This window comes from Aethalodelphis obliquidens, unplaced genomic scaffold, assembly GCF_003676395.1.
Source record: "Aethalodelphis obliquidens isolate GAN/ISIS:26980383/991018 unplaced genomic scaffold, ASM367639v1 scaffold112, whole genome shotgun sequence".
Lineage (NCBI taxonomy): Eukaryota > Metazoa > Chordata > Mammalia > Artiodactyla > Delphinidae > Aethalodelphis > Aethalodelphis obliquidens.
In genome coordinates, this window is record NW_020838056.1 from 104,892 (window position 1) to 126,404 (window position 21,513).

The 21,513-nt window shown below is 47.7% G+C and overlaps 1 protein-coding gene across 1 annotated transcript; it reads left to right on the plus strand.

The window, feature by feature from the left end:
• Window positions 1-16,102: 16,102 nt before the first annotated feature.
• On the plus strand, window positions 16,103-21,055 carry CCK (cholecystokinin). The gene is made up of 2 exons (XM_027097155.1): window positions 16,103-17,352; window positions 20,638-21,055. Exons 1-2 carry the CDS (start codon window positions 16,947-16,949, stop codon window positions 20,769-20,771), a joined length of 540 nt encoding a protein of 179 aa, XP_026952956.1. The 5' UTR covers window positions 16,103-16,946; the 3' UTR covers window positions 20,772-21,055.
• Window positions 21,056-21,513: the final 458 nt, after the last annotated feature.

Below are 21,513 nucleotides of genomic sequence, written 5' to 3' on the forward strand. Positions count from 1 at the left end.
ATTACTAGGAAATCCAGATGTAGGTCTTCTCAGGCACAGATGGATACAGGAGTTAAAATCCAAAATATGAAGAAATCAGAGCATCGTTAACATAAATCAGCACTGGAAGGGAACATAAATCTTTTCTTCTGGTTTGCTCTTTTTTTTTTTTTTTATGTACCATTAAATAGTCTATCAAAGGTCCTAAAAGAAATGAATGGCTCATTTTTCCTAAGGCTTACATCTTATGATTACAGGCATTCTGCATTTTCTTTGTCATGTAAATTTTAAGAATCTCGCTAGTGGGCTTCCCTGGTGGCGCAGTGGTTGAGAGTCCACCTGCCGATGCAGGGGACACGGGTTCGTGACCCGGTCCGGGAAGATCCCACATGCCGCGGAGCGGCTAGGCCCGTGAGTCATGGCCGCTGAGCCTGAGCGTCTGGAGCCTGTGCTCCACAAGGGGAGAGGCCACAACAGTGAGAGGCCCGTGTACCGCAAAAAAAAAAAAAAAAAAAAAAAACAGAATCTCGCTAGTAAAATTTCACTAGTATTGGAAAAAAAGGCATTGTCCATCTCTTTTTCTCTTTCCTGTCTCTCTCTCTCTCAGTCCTCCGTACTGGCTGAATTCTCAGGCAGACTCCTGCATTTTTGCAACCACCCACAGCTCTTGATTACAAAGGCCCCTACTGATCCTACTGTATCCTAGATAAAGACAAGCCAGCTCCCTCAGTGGTAATATATCAAGTCCTATAGAGGAACTCTGATTGGCTCTGCTTGGGTTAAGTGCTGATTTGGGAACCAATCACTGCAGCCAGGAGAAAGGCCATACCTACTGCCACGGCCCACCCATGAGGGAGTAGGTGAGGAGGGGAATTATAGACCCATCCAAAGCACATGCGTTGGTTTCCCCACAGTAAAGAGGAGCTCTGCTAGCAGAATGGGTGAGGAGATGGCATTCTGGGAAGCTGTCATGGTCCACTACAAAGAGGGAGAGAAATTGCTAGCATCGTACCAGAAGGCTGTTGCTGAGGATAAAACTCTCTCCACTTGCTACCTCCTGGAGGGTCACAGAACTCGTCTTCTCTCTTGTGAACCTCCACAGTTCTCATTCATCTGGGGGAAAAGGAGATACTTCAACTCTGCTAGAAAGGCTACTGCCCTGCCTCTGCCTGTGCTATCTTGCTTCTGCAGCAGGAGGAAAGGCTATTGGACTGCCCTCCCCATTCACAGTAAGATAACGACGTCGGCTTGTGATTCATTGAGAGCACAGAGAAACCTGACCTTCACAGAGAAGAAACAGCTCAGAGGGGCAGAAGTCATGATGAATGAAATGTCATTTTTCTTGGCCTTGACCTGGAAGACTTAGACATAGAGTGATGACATTCATGGAGGAAAGGGGCACCTGTAATCATCTTCTATTATGTGCCTGAGGTTTCTGTTCTCAGAAAGTCTGTAATTTGAGGTTCTTTCTCCCCCTCCCTTATTCAGTGCTATTCCACTTAAGAGAAAGGAAATTTTAGCTGATATTTCTGTGATTTGAAAGCAAGTCTAGCTTGTGCTAAAGCTTCTACTTTTACCATTGACCCCCCATTTCCCTGGTCCCTGCTTCGCCATCTGTTGGCTCTGTGGCCTTGGACAAGCACTCTAATCTCTCCAAGTCTATTCCCTAAAGGGCAGGTAGAAATAATCAGACCATTTTAGTAGGAAGACACACCAGAAAATGTTCCTCAAATTTCTTTCTTTCCCCAAAACCTAGGACAGCTTTTTAGAACTGCATTTTTAAACAGACTACACCAATAAAATGACACTTGTGCTATATACAAAGGAAGGTTATCCAGACCTCCTAAAATGTGAATTTATACACATTTGATATCACTCTGTGCTATGCTAAGAATTGTGTTTTTATCAAATGCTTTTCTTAAATCCATGCACAATTGCATCCCCTTTCTCCTGACTCTGATGTATGAGCTACTTCCTCATGAACACAACTAGGACAACAACAGGGGAAGGGAAAGAGAAAGAAGTGTGTGTGTGTGTGTGTGTGTGTGTGTGTGTGTGTGTTCCTGCACGTGCACACACAAATATGTGGTGAGGTGGGTACCATGATTATTTGACCTGTGCATTCCTACCTAGCAAGGAAGTATTCTGATTATCACGTATGGGCTCCACTCCCATGAGGATCCTCTGTGGGAACCCAGTGCCTCCATGATGTGAATGGGCATTCAACCAGTCCTAACTTCATACCTAAGGGAAGGGACTTGTCCTCCTGCAAAGTTATTCCACTCAGAAAAAGCAGAAAAGAAAAAACCCTGCATGCCTGTGTCCTTTCCTCTGCCCTGTTCTGTATCCTGATTGCCAAGTAGAGAAAAAAAATAATAGCTTAGGCTTGGTTGGAGCAGTGTATGAGGACAGAGGTTTCAGGATGACTTTAAGCCCTTGACTATCGTTTGCTGAGAAAATATGGAATTGCAATCATTTCTCCAACAATAAATATTTGCTTCACTGACAATATATCTAGGTCTTACTGCTGTTTCTGTGTAAAAGAAACACAGAAGAACCTTTTATTTTGATGGCAAATTGTAGTGTAACCTTATGGAAGACATGAAAATAGTGTTTAAACTCAACACGCAACAATGCCATTACTTAGGTGGAGCGATATCAATGTGAACAACTACAGCAATCTAGTCTCCAGCAGTTGTGAGATGCCTGATTTCAAATGTGAAAAAATATCTACATCTTAGAATTGATAAAACATGATAAACAGGGACTTACCTGGTGGTCCAGTGGATAAGGCTCTGCGCTTCCACTGCAGGGGGTGCAGGTTCGATCCCTGATGGGGGAACTAAGATCCCCCTTCCGATAGTAACTTGCCATCTCAATGAAAAATCATGCTCCATCCAAGGGGCTGTCTAACAAGGTGAGGAATTAATGCTAAACTCACACCTCTGATTGCACAGCGAGCCCACTATTGGCAGTAGGTGTCCTATCCCAGAGGATGGGGAAAAGCGCAGCTGGTACCCCATTTTCCAAACACAACAGGCTTGGTCCATACCTGGTTTGCCACCATCCCCAAAGTGAAGATTACCAGCTCTCCAGTACTTACTCAGTCCCTTAAGCTAATGTTAGCCTTAAGAGGGGGTAGGAGAATATGCCCCCAGGTGTTCTTGGGCCACATTTTGGCTCCAAGTGGGAAAGGTAATTATAAATTTCACCTAACCAAGAAGAAGGAGAGAATCCAGGCTTAAAATGGGGGACACCTGGTCAGAGAAATATTTTTCTTTAGATGCCCTTATTCTGGTTTGGCCCCAGATCTCACACAGACAGAGGATAGATGCAGGTGGGGAAGCTGTAGAGGCAGGGGGATGTGGAGGTCACTGCCAGAAAAAGCTAGTTTTGGGGTGATTTGTTATGCAGCAATTGATATTGGAAGGAAGGGAAGGAGGGGGGAGTGTTAGAGGCTATGATAACAGCCCCAGTATGAGCCCATGAGAGCCTGAACTATAGACTGAGAGAGAGAAAAAAATCACCTTTGATTTGACCCAGAAAACTGAGAGCTTCTAAGCCCTGACAGACATGAAATAATCCAGCAGCCAGAATTTCCACTGTCAAAACCTTCCAGATTGGACAACAAACCACCAGACAATTTTGGTCACTGCCCCATATAAAGTTCTACTCTGTAAATTTTCCCTGAAAGGAAGAGCTTGTTTTCATTTGCAGTGGTGATCAGGTTCTAGCTACAGAGAGGCTTCACTGATCTCAATGTCAAGCCCTTCTGAGGAGTGTTCTTGAGAAGTGGCTGCTCTGAGGAACAAACAGAAATGTGTGTGAGGGTGGGAACAAGGTCCAGAAGCTCCTGGCATCCTCCTTGCCTCCTTTCCTAAATTTATCTGCTCTCACTTTCTTTTCTTTTCTTTTTTTTATTAGTTACCTATTTTATACATATTAGTGTATATATGTCAATCCCAATCTCCCAATTCATCCCACCCCCACCCCCGCCCCCGATTTCCCCCCTTGGTGTCCATACCTTTGTTCTCTACATCTGTGTCTCTATTTCTGCCCTGCAAACCAGTTCACCAATACCATTTTTCTAGATTCCACATATATGCGTTAATATACAATATTTGTTTTTCTCTTTCTGACTTACTTCACTCTGTGTGACAGTCTCTAGGTCCATCCACGTCTCTACAAATGACCCTATTTCGTTCCTTTTTATGGCTGAGTAATATTCCATTGCATATATGTACCACATCTTCTTTATCCTTTCCTCTGTTGATGGGCATTTAGGTTGCTTCCATGACTTGGCTACTGTAAATAGTGCTGCAGTGAACGTTGGGGTGCATGTGTCTTTTTGAATTATGGTTTTCTCTGGGTATATGCCCAGTAGTGGGATTGCTGGGTCATATGGTAATTCTATTTTTAGTTTTTTAAGGAACCTCCATACTGTTCTCCATAATGGCTGTATCAGTGTACATTCCCACCAACAGTGCAAGAGGGTTCCCTTTTCTCCACACCCTCTCCAGCATTTGTTGTTTGTAGATTTTCTGATGATGCCCATTCTGACTGGTGTGAGGTGATACCTCGTAGTTTTGATTTGCATTTCTCTAATAATTAGTGATGTTGAGCAGATTTTCATGTGCCTCTTGGCCATCTGTATGTCTTCTTTGGAGAAATGTTTATTTAGGTTTTCTGCCCATTTTTTGATTGGGTTGCTTGTTTTTTTAATATTGAGCTGCATGAGCTGTTATATATTTTGGAGATTAATCCTTTGTCCGTTGTTTCATTTGCAAATATTTTCTCCCATTTGGAGGGTTGTCTTTTTGTCTTGTTTATGGTTTCCTTTGCTGTGCAAAAGCTTTTAAGTTTCATTAGGTCCCATTTGTTTATTTTTGTTTTTATTTGCATCACTCTAAGAGGTGGGTCAAAAAGGATCTTGTTGTGATTTATATCATAGAGTGTTCTGCCTATGTTTTCCTCTAAGAGTTTTATAGTGTCTGGTCTTACATTTAGGTCTTTAATCCATTTTGAGTTTATTTTTGTGTATGGTGTTAGGAAGTGTTCTAACTTCATTCTGTTACATGTAGCTGCTCAGTTTTCCCAGTACCACTTATTGAAGAGGCTGTCTTTTCTCCATTGTATATCCTTGCCTCCTTTGTCATAGATTAGTTGACCATAGGTGTGTGGGTTTATCTCTGGGCTTTCTATCCTGTTCCATTGATCTATATTTCTGTTTTTGTGCCAGTACCATACTGTCTTGCTTACTATAGCTTTGTAGTATAGTCTGAAGTCAGGGAGTCTCATTCCTCCAGCTCTGTTTTTTCCCCTCAAGATTGCTTTGGCTGTTCAGGGTCTTTTGTGTCTCCATACAAATTTTAAGATTTTTTGTTCTAGTTCTGTAAAAAATGCCATTGGTAATTTGATAGGGATTGCACTGAATCTGTAGATTGCTTGGGGTAGTATAATCATTTTCACAATATTGATTCTTCCAATCCAAGAACATGGTATATCTCTCCATCTGTTTGTGTCATCTTTGATTTCTTTCATCAGTGTCTTATAGTTTTCTGAGTACAGGTCTTTTATGTCCTCATGTAGGTTTAACCCTAGGTATTTTATTCTTTTTGTTGCAATGGTGAATGGGATTGTTTCCTTAATATCTCTTTCTGATCTTTCGTTGTTAGTGTATAGGAATGCAAGAGATTTCTGTGCATTAATTTTGTATCCTGCAAATTTACCAAATTCATTGATTAGCTCTACTAGTTTTCTGGTGGCATCTTTAGGATTCTCTATGTATAGTATCATGTCATCTGCAAACAGTGACAGTTTTACTTCTTCTTTTCTAATTTGTATTCCTTTTTCTTCTCTGATTGCCGTGGCTAGGACTTCCAAAACTATGTTGAATAATAGTGACGAGAGTGGACATCCTTGTCTTCTTCCTGACCTTAGTGGAAATGCTTTCAGTTTTTCACCATCGAGAATGATGTTTGCTGTGGGTTTGTCGTATATGGCCTTTATTATGTTGAGGTAGGTTCCCTCTATGCCCACTTTCTGGAGAGTTTTTATCATAAATGGGTGTTGAATTTTGTCAAAATCTTTTTCTTCACTTTCTTTTCATTATGATTCAAAAATATATTTATTTTATGTGGACATAACCCCTCCCCCACCCAAAAGAAATAATAATAAGCCTGGTTTTCCCAGGACAGTCTTAGTGCTTGACACCAAGGCATCTGCTTAAAAAGACAGCCATTGAAGTGACTCTCTCCTATTGTTCAAGTAATTACACCCACCGCTCCACTGTGAAACCCCGTAAGGCATTGGGATGTCCTTTGCAGTATCTGTGGGGAGGGAAGGAACTTGGCAAAAGAGCCCTGGGCCTCCTCTTTCCCTTCCAGCAGACAGAAGGGAGAAAAACCTTTGAAGGTTTCATCCAGTTATGTTTACTCTAATGGCATGTGTGCATGCTTGTACATTAAAAGTTACCCATTAGACAACCAGGAAGACTGATCAGGCACATTTGCACATCTCAGTGGTGGAGAGATCTCGAAAGGAGCTGGCTTGGAGAGCCAGGCCCATCTGGAATTGTCTGACCCAACCACACTCCCCAAAGCACCCTCCATCCCCCGCCCGACTCCTATCACCATCTCCACTCCAAGGAGTTAATTCTAGTCCAAGATCCTGATTTCAAATAAGAATCAACAGATACGTGGACACGGTCTGTGTTCTGCCGAGGTGGATCAGTTTTGTTGCTTCTAATGGCTTCCACTTGTGATTTTAGGTAGAGGGCTGTGCTCGGGCTACTGGAGTTTCTGCCTGCACCTACAGAAAACGGGAAGTGCCCACACAGCCCTCAGCCAATGATTGACGGGTGCAGCTATGAAAGCTCAGCCCCCTTGCCTCAAGGAGGGACATCACTGAGCTATAACTTAAATGCCAGAGCTTCCCTGAGGATCAAGTGGAGGCCATCCTGTGTGGGATTTCTCTGGGATCACACCCTGCCTTGGCTTCCCCATCCCTGTCTTGCTTCCCTCACTCTTCGACCAGTCTTCCCTGGGAACACTGCCTGCTGCATCACTCAGATCGGCTTCTGGGAAACCCAGCCAAGACATTTCAGGAACTTGTTAAAAAAGCAGACATCTAACTCATCTCCAGAAGTTCTGATGCAGTAGGTCTGAGAGGAGACCCCTAGTCTGCCTTTTTAATAGGCACCCCTGATGGTTGTGAAGTAGGGGATGGATCCACGGACTCCACGTGGAGAATGATTAGTCCAAAACATGGCATTCAGACTCAAGGAAATATATACCTGGGGGTTACCCCATGGTTTGATGGTCCTAAGAAAGCATGAAAGTCTGGATGCTGGATTGAGGCCACCTCTGTGTGGATTAGGGGCCATGAAATATTCAGCAAATGCTTTGCCAACTTGCGCAAAAGGAAGCTTCTGCAACCTGCCAAGATAAACCCTCGTGTTCACATCTACACGTCAGCCCCTGATGCCTGAGAGAAGTAGACTCTTCAAAGCCAACACGACACCCTACTAACCACAGCATCCCAGGACTGTGCAGGTCTCGTAGCCACATAGCCAGCAGAAGTTTATAGCCCATGGACAGGGGTAATAAGCAGGAGGAATACATTTAACCCTGGAATATGACTCAGGTTGATGGAAGCTGAAAATTCAACCATTGCAGTTTGGGTTTTTGCAGAAGTAGACCCTAAGCAAAGACTTTGAGGGCAAGTGGTTAATGTGGGAGGTGATCCCAGGAAGCACAGGGATGGAAATAAGGAAGTGAGACAAGTCAGGGAAGGCAGCCAATAAAGGGTGCATTACTGAGCATGATACCACCAAGGGCCATTAGGGCTGAACTGTGCTAGGGACCTATGAAGCCGGCATGGAACATGGTTCAGCATGAGAGAGCTGAGGTATGTGGTCACCACTTCCCACTAGTTGCTGGTTGAGGGCTGCTCCTCGGGGCATTCATTCCTTAGCCCTTGAAGGAGGCTCCCCTCTACGAGAGAGAGCACTCCGGCAAAGAGTCATGGCGGCTGGGAGCTGGAAGTCAGAGCAACCCACACAGGAAAGTAAGTGCTAAAGAGACATGGGCAGGGCACCCATGGCACGTGATGAAGCACCTACACTAATACGTGAGAGCCTGGTCTGTGAAGGCAAGTTCTTTCCAATCACAGTGCCTATTGCATGGGCCTTTTTAAAGCAAGAAAGCAAATTGTTATGGGCAGAAGTAAAAGAAACACGACCACAGCCAAGAAATCAGTAGCATTTCTCCAGACAAATCCTTGAGACCCATCTGTATCTTCTCAAGGAGAGCAGATTGCCTTGTGAGTTCCAGGGTTTTGGCTGGTAACAAACCCAGCTCCTCGCTTCTGATTTCCCAGCTGTGTGTACAGCACAGGCGAATGCCTTTAGCAGCCTGGCAACTCTTGCGGCAATTAGGGTTGCCAAGAAATAGCTACACGTTCACTCCTGCTCTCTGCATCCATGATTTCCCGTTAAAATTAGCATCTTGTTATACAAGGGGTCGTCCCCACGGAGCCCAGAATAAACCTCCTAAAACTTGAAGGTTTCAGTGGACTTGAGTGCTGTTCTCTGTCACTTTGACATCAGTGGAGCTGCTGTTCTCCAAGTAACTGATAGAACTCAGGAGCCCTGGATCTGAAAAACTCCCAAGATTCCTCTCACCTCTGCTCTTCCCTTCCAGGGGCCGTGTCCTACTCAGTATCTCATTCTGAGGTCAATATTTTTGTTCCCAAAATTGCTGAATGTGGAAAGGGGCTGGAGGTGCGAGTTTTCTTGTCCCCGAGCCCTCACCTCACAGGGCTAAGGTTTATCCCCTTGACGGTTTACATCCTTCTAGGAAGTGATCTCTCCCCACCTTGGTTGGTTGTGCAAACGCAGGGTCGTGAAACCAAAGTGGCTTGCTCTGCGTGACACAGACAGTGGGTGTGAGACCTGAGACTCAGAACTAATACCATTTTCACTATGAAGTTCCCAGGGTCAGAGAAGAAAGAGAACAGCGCCCACCATGAAAGAGGACATATTCCTTGAACGTTTCTCCAGGTCAAAATATTTGTACACATTGGTGCACATGTTCCCCCCCAAACAAGAACAAAATAGGGAGATTTGTGTGTTTTCACAGTTCAAGAATGTAATGGGGTCTTTCCTGAGACTTGCACTTAGGGGCTGCAGGAGCCGCTGTTGATGTTTCGCCTGATATCCCCTCTGCCTCCCTGAATTCACCTGCAGCTGTGGGGGACACTTCCTGTACCAGCTGATGGCTTCCCACGCCGAATACCTGCATCTCTCTTCTCTGCCTGTTAGGTCTCCCTCTTTCACACTTGCTACAGAAACCCTCAAACAATAGGACATAGGAGTCATGGATAAACGCTCTAGTGGGAAAATTTTGAAGTGATTTCTATACAGCTTCTTTGAACCCCAGTGGGCTCCAGCAGTAGCCTGTTCTTTTTTTCTTTTTTTTTTAAGACATTGTTTGCTTTATTATTTTTTTTTTAATTGTATTTATTTTTGGCTGCATTCTGTCTTCGTTGCTGCATGTGGGCTTTCCCTAGTTGTGGCAAGCAGGGGCTACTCTTTGTTGCGGTGTGCAGGCTTCTCATTGTGGTGGCTTCTCTTGTTGTGGAGCGTGGGCTCTAGGTGCACGGGCTTCAGTAGTTGTGGCACGTGGGCTTAGTTGCTCCACAGCACGTGGGATCTTCCCAGACTAAGGATCGAACCAGTGTCCCCTGCATTGGCAGGCGGATTCTTAACCACTGCATCACCAGGGAAGTCCCAGTAACCTGTTCTTTAACCCATGTTGTACCGACTTTTCTCTCTTCCCCACCTTCTCAGTTCAGCTTCCTGGGATGCCCTCCCAAACACACCACCTGCATCTGGACTTTGTCTCAGGGTCTGTTTACAGGGAGTCCCAAACTAAGGGACTCAAAATATAAGCCAACATTCTTGCTTAAAGACTGAGTCTCTTTTTCCTCCCCACTCCAAGCTCTAGAAACTTACATAAGAAACCCAATCTGGCAGCCACCATCATATTCTCACTCCTCTGCACGTCCTCGGCGACCCTGGGCCCAGCACCCTGACGCTCCCCGCTCAGCTGGAGGCCTGTCTGTTGCCAGCGTCTCCAGGGAAGTCTCAGAATGGGATAAACAAACCCCTTCCTTCACTCATCATCATGGGTGCTAGGAAAATCTATGCACAGATCCCTCATTTCCGGGCTGCCAATTTCCACACAGGCTGCAGGTTCCTGCCATTCCTTAAGGAATGGATGTCGTGAAAATCTAAATAGAACTTTTACTTTCGTGGTTAAATTCCCTCTGCTTTTTTTTTAGCACTGAATGATTTTCTCTTTTCCTTTTGCTCCCTTTCCCGTCGACACGCCCTTTGCACATTGCTCAACATCATCCCTAGGCAAAGTAGCCCCAAACTTGCTTCTCCTAAAACCCTGAACCTCTGGAGCACCTCAGCTGGCTCTGCCCATCTCTGTGCTGAAATCTGACATCTCCCTTTCCACCCTCAGGTCTCAGGCTTGTCCGGGAGAAGCTAGTGCAAATGGGATGCCGTGGTCAGGCCCAATGTTTAGTAGCTTGGTGAGGAGGAGCTTCTAGGCTTGAATAATTATAGATAAGATTTTCACCCACATGAATCACCGGGGGTCATCCAACATCATGTGCTTGTCCGTCCACCAGGTTGCCAGACACCCTGCCTCCTGGCCCCCTCCCACCAGATGCCAGTAGGCACTGCCTATTACTGTGCTCACCTAAAAATTCCTCATAAATTTCCAAAATGTCACCTAGAGAGCAGTATCTGCCGCATTGAGAAGTATCACCCACCCTTTACCCCCTACATGCACAGGCCACAGGAATTCAAACAGAACGGTGAGCCGAAGATAAAACCCAGTGGGTTCAGTGGGGTCAGCTCTCCACCACCTCAGAGCTAGTGCTCTCAGGCAGTGAGGAGGTGGCCAGAAGCTGGAGCTGAAGCATTAATAAGCAAGAAAAGATAAACATGCTGCCCTACGGACAGGTGCGGACAATTGCCCCAAGGGTAACTTGGCAATATTTACCAAAAGTTTAAGTGTACATACTCTTTAATTCAGCAACTCCACCTCTAAGAATTCATCCCAAAGGTAAAAGTGTGCATGAGCAGAATGGTATATATTCAAGGAGCCTCAGTTATAACTGGAACATATTGGAAATTATTTAAATTTTTATCAGTAGGGCACTGGCTAGATGAATGAAGGCACATCCATCCAGTGGAATGTTCTACAGAAACAGGGGTAGAATTATGCCAACAATACAAAGTGACCTCCAATATATATTTTAAGTGAAACAAGTAAAGCAGAGAACATTACGTATTATGTGCTTCCAAGTAGGAATTATATGTGTGTGTGTGTGTGTGTCTGTGTGTGTGTGAGTGTTTGACACTTAATTGATTTGCTTGTATGCCCGTGGACTCTCTGTGGAAGAATTCACTAGAAACTAGAAGCAGTCCTTGCTTCTAGGGAAGGACAGGGGCGAGGGGGAGACTTAGTTTTAACTATATCCCCTTTTCTACCTTTAAATTTTTGAATTATGTGCATTTAATACCTATTCAAACCACTTTAATTTGTAAAATTAAGAGCCTTCCCTGATAAGGCTGTCTAGGAACAGCTGTGTCCTCAAGCATTAATTTGGAGTAGGAGAAACAGCCGCCATTGACCAGCAGCCAGGGTGGGAGGTGGGACGTGTCTCTGCTGGAGGCTGGGACATTGCAGGGACACTTGCTTGTCCTCTGCTATGAGGGGCCTGCTTCAGAGGGAATCTGGATCAGCAGGACCTCAAAGACTGCAGACTGCCCCTCAAAGAATTTAAGTCTCCCTGTTCATTAACTTTTCCCAATTATGGCCACAGAGGCTGCTCTTAAAACTTCTACAAAGGCAAGTGACCCAAAAGACAGGCCTGGAGACACTGGTGGATGGTTTCCCCGGCAACTACAACTCCTGTTGGCTTTTCAGTATTAGCTTGAAAAGCAAAGGCTCATTCTGCATGTGGGGATCAATGGGCTGGGAGATGACCTCTCCTCTTTCCTGTCACCTGTTCAGGAGGCGACCTCCCATTTCTGGTGGCTCTTACATCCATGGCTGAAAGAAATGGTGTTACAAACAATTCCTGTGGCTATCTGGGAGTCCATGACCCACCAAGGGCCAACCAATGGCTTTTCATTCACCGCTATATGTCTTGTAAACCCAGTCAACTAAACTAAGAGTTGTTTCCTCAGTGAACATGTATTGATCACTTAGCATGTGTCCGGGTTCATTCTTGCATTGGGAGAATAAATCATGGCTCCTGTCCTCTGGCGTACTGGCAGATGAGATGTTCGTATAGATGAAGAGTTCAGTTAAACATCTACTGAGCAACTGCTCTCCTCCCAGGCTCGGGAGTGCTGGTTATGATGTGTGTGCCTTGGGTTATCTCACAGAGACCTCAGCGGGATTGAGTCCACAGCAGTAACCCCCTCATTAACATGCACTTGATTTTCTTCTGTCTCTTCCCTGCTCCTTCACTCCTGCTTCCTTGAGATCACTCCCAAGTAATCTCCCTGCACCCAGGTGCTTGTCTCAGACTTGCTTTTGTGAACATCTGAACTAAGACAAGAGATTCTGAGGGAACTCATCATTAGGAACAGGAAACTGTTCACCATGACCACAGCTACTTCTTTCTTTTCTGTCAAATTGCTTCATGTAACGGCAGATGACACTGGCTATGTGGGCCTTTGGAAAATTCCAGGGCAAATAATGGCATTTCTAATACAAGGTTAAGAGAAAAAAATTCAAGATCCCAAACAGAAGCCTTCAAACACATTTCTAATCACAGCAAACATTCTCCTGACCTCCTTTAAATGGGGATCACTGTAACAAGTTTAAATTCCATGAATAATAGAGTAGGAGTCTCTAGTAGGTCCCTGGAAATTCCACTAAGTTTTGTACAAAAGCAAAATGGACATATATCTTTGAGATACTTCCCACATCTTTGAGATACTACCTGGAAACGATCACATTCCTGTTTCAGGGACTGCTTTTGGCGATGCCTCCCCAACTCTGAATGGGACCTCACTAAAATTATTTTCACCACAATCAGATGGAAATTTCTAGATTCCAAACCAATAAACAGTCATAGGTTTTCTCTCACCTCTACTCTCTCCAATGACACATCTGGCTATGGTTCCCACCCTTTCAGTTCCCTGCATGAAGCTAGGGACCTTCCACATCATGGGGCATCTGAGTCCCAGCTGTGAGTCTCACTCAGTGATAAGAGGTTGGCTGGGGCTGGGGTGGGGGCAACAGAGAGGGCTCTGCCCTTTTCTATTCCTTTCCTGAGACAAGGGTAAAATTTAATTGCCATCTCACACTTGGGAAAATAGAGAAAGAACCTCCAAACAAGGTAAAATTCCATTACAACTCCCCTGGTCTTTATTCGTACTGAGAAGAAAAACCATTTCACCTTAACATGAGCAGTGAGGTCTACATGTCAAAGACCCTCACAGAGGGACCTTAAGCAGGGGTTTGCACGTGTTCATGCAGATACCCTGCCCAACCCCCCTCATACCCTCGCCCGGCTCTACTTTTCTCCTAAGCATTTGTGACCATCCATCACCTACTGCACCTGCTAATATTTTTCTTGCTTATTATCTGTCTCCCCAACTAGAATGGAAGCACCATAAGTGCAGGGATTTTGCCTGTTGTTCTCTCTGCTGTAACCCAACAGTGCCTGATAGACAGTTGGTATCTTCAGTAGTATTATCCTGAAATTAGACAAAAGCTTGGGGGCAGGTGGTTTATTCGGGAGATGATCCCAGATACCAGAAGTGAGGAAATGAGGAGAGGACAGACAGGACACAAGGAAAATTGTTCAATAAATGTTAACTAAATGGATGGAGGGAAGGGGGTTCAGTAACTGGCTTACCCTAAGGAAAGTCTACAGCAGTGGGTCTCTAAGTGTGGTCAGGGAAGCACCACCAGCAGCATTAAGGAACCTGTTAGAAATGCAGATTCCTGGGCTCTACCTCAGACCTACTTGAATCAGAGACTCTGGGAGGTGTTTCAACAAGCCCCTTAGGTCAGCGGTCCCCAACCTTTTTGGCGCCAGGTACCGGTTTACCGGAAGACAATTTTTCCACAGACCGGGGTAGGGGTGGGCGGATGTTTCACGCAGTAACGCGAGTGACGGTTCAGGCGGTAATGCCAGCGATGGGAGCCATGGAGAGCGGCAGATGAAGTTTCACCAGCTCGCCCGCCACCCGCCACTCACCTCCTGCTCTGCGGCGGGTCCCTAACAGGCCGCGGACCGTTAGCGGTCCGCAGCCCGGGGACTGGGGGCCCCTGCCTTAGGTGATTATGCTCTATAACAACTTTTGTGTTCTCAGACACTTCTTGGCCACAGTCACAAATCAAACGAGTTTCCCCAACTGAACTACACAGCAGCCTCGTGGGAAAACCACTGGAAAACATCTAATCTGCAGCTCTGTTTCAAAAATGTTGCCTTTAGATTGCAGAAATGCAGCAGCTTCTAGAGTTTAGAAAGGGGGACGGCAACCAGAGGCGGCTCCCCGCCAAGCTCCCTGCCCCGCGCCGGCTCCACACCCACCTCGATCCCTACAGTCCCACCGTCCCGGGAGCTGAGTACAGATTCCCATTTTGAAAGAATCCCTTCCAAATCTTTCTCCGGGAGGGAAAAAAGGGGGAGGAGTGGAGGACCCCGGAAGGGGACGAGGGATGGGTGGCGACCCCCAAGTCCCAGGCTGGAAGGCCTCGGTGCGCTGAGGCTCCAGGGGTCTGTGGAGGAGCCTCGGCCAGGCGCTGCTCCTGTTCGCGCCTAGGTTGCCGACGGTGAAATGGGGTTGTCAGTGACTTTTGCAGGACGCGGCGAACTGGAGCACCAACTAGCGGACTCTAACCCAAACGGTTTCAAGGCGGAGGTGGATGTAGACCCCTACGGCGCACTAGCTGGGGGTCGCCTAGCTACGGAGCCAGGGACGCGACCGCGCAGGGAAGGGCGCCCAGCGGCCGCGGCGCCACCCGTGTCCCCTACCAGGTGGTGGAGTGACGAGGGGCGAGGTCCTTATTTCAAAGCCGGCGGGGACCGGGCCAGGTGTGAGAGCTCGGGTACTCAGGGAAGGTGGGAGTGGCGGATGCCGATGCCAGAGGGGAATGGGAACTGGGAGGATTTGGGGGACACTCGCTGACGCCACTTGGCCACAAGGAGCCGCGGCCACCGCGGGCAGGAGGTAGCTCCGCTCGGAAGAAAACACAGCCCTTTCCCAAACTCCAGGCAAAGCCCAGTGGTGTCATCCTCCTTTTACAGCTATGTGAATCGGGGCCCAGGACGCCAACAGCCAGCCGTAGCCGAGCCCTTTCACTGACCCGGGAACCCTTGCCCTCGGAATCCTGGAGAACTTCGAGGGCTTTTCATGCGGCTGAGAACAAAGTGAAGACCCCTCTTCCCTCCCCCGCGGAGGAAGCCCACTCTCGGGTCAAAAGACCAAGCGGGGCCGACACTTCCTCCATCTCAGAATTACACTTTGCTGACACCCAGCCTGGTCTAGCATCCCCTCCACCCCACCCCCAGTTTCCCTTCTGGCCCCTCTGGTCCCCCGAGCGGACTATAGGCGCGCGGGCAGCTTCTCCATCCCGGAGGAGGGTCCCCATTCCTCGGTCTCCCGCCCTGAGAGGGGGAGCTTCGAGCTGGAATGGGCAAGCGAGAGGGGGTGGGCCCGGCTTGGGGAGGAAGCTCTCCCGACAGAGACAGGGCTGACGCCGGACACCCCGCCTGGGCCAGGTTCACCCGGCTCCGCTGGGCCATTGCCCCCTCTCTGCCGGCAGCCACCTCAATCTTTTGTCGCCCCGGTTGCCGCCCTCTGAGCACGTGTCGCTACCCGGCTGCGTCAGCGCTGGGTAAATAGATGACTGGCCAACGGCTCGGGCGGGGCTATTTAAGAGGCAGCCTCCTGCCCGCCTACCAGGAACTTGGCTCGGCTCCCCCGCTGCTCTGGCAGGAACGCGAAGCCGGTCGTGTCCTGTTCCGAAGGTAGGTTCCCCGCTTTGGGGGATCCAGGTGCCAAGTGTCCTTCATCCAAGTGAAGAAGGGTGTCTTCACTTTTGTGCCCCTTCCGTTTCATTTTTCTGTTTTCTGTGTCTTCTTTCCGACAGCTCGAAAGACATCTCTTGTAGTCAGAAAGGACAGTGCGGGTGGGTAGAGCTGCTTTAGGGACTTCTGCTCGCCGCCTTTGTTCTTCTCTCGCGCAGGCAACGCGGGAGTATCTGTCTGTTGGCTCGGATTAGCATGTAAATTGCGATTTGCTAGATGTTACACATCGGGGCAGTCTACTTTGCAATCTTTTCAAATAAACTACCGAGAGGTTTTAAGATTTAAATTCATTTTCTGAATACTGCAGGGAAATTCAAGTCTTTGGGGGATAGAAACGTGTGTGTTTTCTCTGCCAGCGGATCTAAAATGCAGCGGTGCTTGGCTGAAGCCCGATGACTGAGCGCAGATTTCTGACTTTCTTTAAAAAAAAAAATCTGCCTGTGCTTTGCGTAGTGGCTTATTGCCAGTTCCCATGTACACCTTGAAGAAACTTGAAAGATGTGGCTTTTATTTATTGCTCCCACATTTTAAGCTGTGCTTCTCGGTTTTTCACCATTTATTTCCCTATTGGAAGCTTCTTAGCTCTCTGGAAAGGTGCTACTATTCCTCAAGGGTCTCATTTCTCCCACAAAGTCTTCTCTTTAGGATAATTTTCACTTATCTTTAATCTCTTGCTTTTCCAGTTAGGAGAAGAGAGACGACACTCTGTAACACTTCCTCAAACTAAAGGAAAACAGAAGACATTCCTTCTGCTAAACAGGGCAGAGGACAGGGTCTCTCTCTCCTTCCCCTGCACCATTGCCCAGCCCCGGCTGTGGTTCCCCCCAAAGATGAGCGCGGTGAGCCCGGACGCGCGCGCTGGGGTCACGGCTCCCTCGTGCTTGCACCTGCCTGGCGGGTCCCGAGCCCCGCGCGTTTGGACTGAGCCCCCTTCTCCGTACCTCGGGGGCCCGACCCTCCGCGAGAGCCCGCGGAGGACCCACCTTTTCGTTCACGTCCCCTCCCCTCTGCTCCCCGCAGCCATGAACGGTGGCTTGTGCCTGTGCGTGCTGATGGCTGTCCTGGCGGCGGGCGCCCTGGCGCAGCCCGTGCCTCCCGCGGACCCCGCGGGCCCCTGGGCGCAGCAGGAGGACGAAGCCCCGCGGAGGCAGCTGAGGGCCGTGCGGCGAGTGGACGACGAATCCCGAGCGCACCTGGGCGCGCTGCTGGCCAGGTACATCCAGCAGTCTCGGAAAGGTACGCAGGCCGCCTCCCTGTCTCTCCCTTCTGCCTCCAGCAGGAGCTAAACAAGCCACACTTTTCTCAGCCTCCAAGTCTTTCTCCAGGAATAAGGTGATTCAGCAGCTCAGTAGCTGAGTGGCATATGGACAGCCCTGTCCCCTTCCTGGGCCTGGCTATCTCCTCTGTAAAAAGGGCATGAGGGTGGGTTCCCCTCGGCCCCTTCCGGGTCTTTCTGAGATTCAGAGGGAGGCTTATTCATCTCTAGAATTCCTGGAAATCATGATTTGGACTGGGGCAGGTTTTTTCCTACCACCTTTATCCACAGTGATACTGATGGCGAACACACTGACTGGCGAGCGGTATTTTAAACTGGACCAACACAGCTGGACAATAAACCACAGCTGCTGGGAGGGGGAGGGGTGGGCTCCATTCCCATGAGGCTCTCTTAACCTGCTGTTGTGCCACGACCTGGATTTGAAATTTAACTCATGGCTTGACGAGATGGGGAGAAAATAAAGGGCTTGGCTCTCCAGAATCTCCTATAATTCCATATGAAGGTGAGAAGGGACCTTTTTACCAGGGGATTTCAGAAGGAAAGAATAGAAGATGATTTGTTATATTTCATCCTCTCATTGGGAAATTGTCCCAACTACCATCTTCTATTTTGCTTTCCTGCTAATTAAACTGAAAGATGTGGAAATACTAGTCAGATGACAGAGAACATCCGAAAATTTGGGGGGTGCCTGCTGTTTGTCTGCCTGAAAGTAGTTTAGTATCTGTCGTTGGATATGGGTTGAATTGCAGCCAGACCAGCCTGAAATATCGTAGGCTTTTCATTGACCATAATCTGGAAGCCCCTTCATACCTTCAAGAAAGACCCACCAGAAACAGTTGTGGGTAAAAAAGCCAATTACCAGATGATTTCCCTAGAACTGACACTCGACAGTGGCTTTAAACCACAGATCTTAGCTGGAAGGTCCTTCCTGGCGCCTCTCCTCAGCCCTTTGCCTTCAGCCTGCCGTGACACACAAACTCATATGGGAATACCTGTCACTTGGAACGTTAGCTGCCAAAACCCAGGATCAGCAGTAACTAGAAAATAATCATGCTCTTCTATTTGACAGATATGAACTAGAAATAAGTATCTACATCTATAGAGTTTCTTTGACTGTTTTACACATTTTGAGATGACAGTGAATATTTACTCAACTATAGTATATATTATGCTTAAAGATTCCAAACAAGAAAACGCACCCTTTGGGGAGTGCTCAAGAGTTTATCATTAGCAACTGTCTGTAGAGCTTTCCATGATCTGAGGAGAAGCAATTCTGTTAGTGTACACCTGCCCCAAGTCCAGCAAAGCCCAGTGCTACATCTGTATTGTCTCTCTTCATCCTCACAACAGCCCTGCACAGTAAGGTCTATTATCCTCCTTGTGTCAGTGTGGAAGCTGGGATTCTGGAAGACTGAGTGACCTACATGAGGTAGCACATCTAGGCAGCATCAGGGTTGCGAGTCTACTCAAGTCCTGCCCTTCATTCAGCTTCCCAGCTGTACTGTCCATTTTACGAGATTTAAAATTTCAAGGAGCCCGGACCTTCAATTGTGTAAGTCAGGTGTAAGTGCCTACTCTGTGTCCACTAAGTGAGTGAGGACCCTGGTAAACGCACAGAACCATGTGTACGTCAGCAGCAACAGGCAGGAGGATGGGGCATATTGTGACTGTGCACAGATAACTGGGTCTGAGAGTTTGGCTGAATGCAAGGACTAATATTTCACCTGAAAGTTGTTGAACAATTAAACAGCAGGGGCTGTTTTTCCTCTGCGTAGACTGGGGATACCTGCAAAGGGGCTGGAATGTGCTGGGGTGACGCTTAGTTCCAAAGCTGGGAATTAACGGAGCGGGGGGTGGGGGAAGAGAGAGGGGAGAGGAAGAAAGGGTGGGGATATAACCTGGTCTGTAGGGTTGTTTCTGGTTTTTAATTTAGCTAGCTTTATTTGATTATCCAACAAGACAGAATACCTGCTTCTGCACTGTCATCAATGAATAAGCCATGGTCTGACTCGATGCAGCCTGTGGGCAGGAGCTGGCAAGGGCAGCCCTGTACAGAAGAGCTCAATGTCAGCTGTGGGACCACGGTGGCTCCCAATACAATAGGCACCATCGAGTGATCCTCCACCCCTCTGCCCTTGAAGCCACCTGGGCTTTGCCTGTCGAGGTCCCTGAGGGACCTTTCTTGGCCCTTAGGTTGTATAAGAGAAGGCATGATACTCACTTTCTACCCAGGAGACCACTCTGTGTGATCCCTAGGCCAGGACCGTCACACGCCTCATCATGGCCCTATCCACTCAACGCGAATCATTCCTGGACTCACCCTGTTCCTAAGAACTTAACTCCCATCCCTAAGGGCCCATTTCAGGTTCAGTTATTGCATTTTGGTTAAAATGGCTGAATTAAATTACCACTTTGTTCTGCCCGCCCTTCTTTGAGTGTTACTGAGGTGCTGAGATTTTAATCCGATGGTGTGCCTTTTTCTCAATACCATTTTTTTAAAAGAGAAGGTAGCTTTCAAATTAATAATTTTAAAACAGTATTTATCTAGCAGTGGGACTGGATTCCATTTTTAAAAAAACATCCTAACATCAAAATATCGTAATTGCATTACCTTAAAAAGAGTCAGGGGGCTTCCCTGGTGGCGCAGTGGTTGGGAGTCCGCCTGACGATGCAGGGGACGCGGGTTCGTGCCCCGGTCCGGGAGGATCCCGCGAGCCGTTGGGTCCGTGAGCCATGGCCGCTGAGCCTGCGCGTCCGGAGCCTGTGCTCTGCAATGGGAGAGGCCGCAACAGTGAGAGGCCCGCATAACGCAAAAAAAAAAAAAGGGTCAGGCAGGCTCAGGGATATTAAGGTGTAAACTTTAGAAGTGGGTAGTACTGGGGAAATCCTGGGTTAGCACCTGCTGAGAGCCAGCTACATAAGGGAAAACACCCCTAGGAGTAGAAAAACCTAGGCAGGTCCCAGCTGTGAAAGGTGAGAGTGAATGAATTCACCTAAATTCATACAGATCGCAAACCACACCCACGACTAGAAAAGACTACCCTGTCTCCAGTTAAACAGACATGGGTCCTTCTCCTCGCTTAGATTTTGGCCCAGCAGTCCCACTATCTTGATACCTCTTTGATACCTTTCAGAAGGTACGTGTTATGTATTGTCTGGCCTTTTCTATTGTTTTCCTTTACAAACTGAACATGTGATGCTCTCAGATATAATGGTCCCGTTTCCTTCCTCTCTGCCCCTTGTAGCTCCTTCTGGCCGAATGTCTGTAATCAAGAACCTGCAGAGCCTGGACCCCAGCCACAGGATAAGTGACCGGGACTACACTGGCTGGATGGATTTCGGCCGGCGCAGTGCCGAGGAGTATGAATACACCTCCTAGAAGACCCAGCCTTCATCAGCACAACAGGAGGCAAACTCCTGACTCAGAGGAGGCAGAATAAGAAAACAATCACACTCATAACTCGTTGTCTCTGACGTCTGACATTTAAAGTATCTATTTATTAAGTGTTCAATGTGAAAAATCTGTCTGTAACGTTGTCCAATGTAACCATGCACCTTAGCACAAATGTACACGCGGAAGACAAAATGTTTCCCTCATCTGTGACCCACACTCCCCGTTCCTAAAGTGTTGCTATGCTATTAAAGTGATTTCATTCTGCCCCTTATTCCCTGTTTCTACCGAGGGCAAAGGGTCCTTTAATCCTCAGACCATTCAAGGAGGGATTCCTGATGTATGCGTCCCAAGGAGGAATCCCTGTGGTAGATGGTCCCAGAAAGGGCTTGAGAAATGAGGGTCAGGCATAGAGCTGGCTTCTCTACTTCAGGCCAGGTAGCTAGTGAAAGGGCCTTCTGTGTCAGCCCTGGGCCCTGGGCCCCAGGGGGGCACCACTGCAAAAAAAACCCTGCCCAGCTTATAGTGCTACTCGTTTGTCTGGGTGAATCCCAGAGAGGCAGCTGGAGATGGAGGTTTCCATCAGCCCATCCCCGCGGGGTGTTCTCTGCCAGCTCCATCCCACACCAGGGTTTCTCTGGGGGTGCTCTTGGCCTTTAAACAAATAACGGGGCAGCGCTGGTCAGCACTTTTATATGTATTGGACCTCTCCATGGCCCTGTGGCACAGA

What these genes read in the sequence shown, in the direction of transcription:
- CCK (XM_027097155.1), top strand. Translation starts at nt 16,947, where the DNA reads ATGAGCGCGGTGAGCCCGGACGCGCGCGCTGGGGTCACGGCTCCCTCG. An exon ending in CATCCAGCAGTCTCGGAAAG is followed by an intron (nt 17,353 to 20,637) that starts GTACGCAGGCCG and finishes TGCCCCTTGTAG; the next exon opens with CTCCTTCTGGCCGAATGTCT.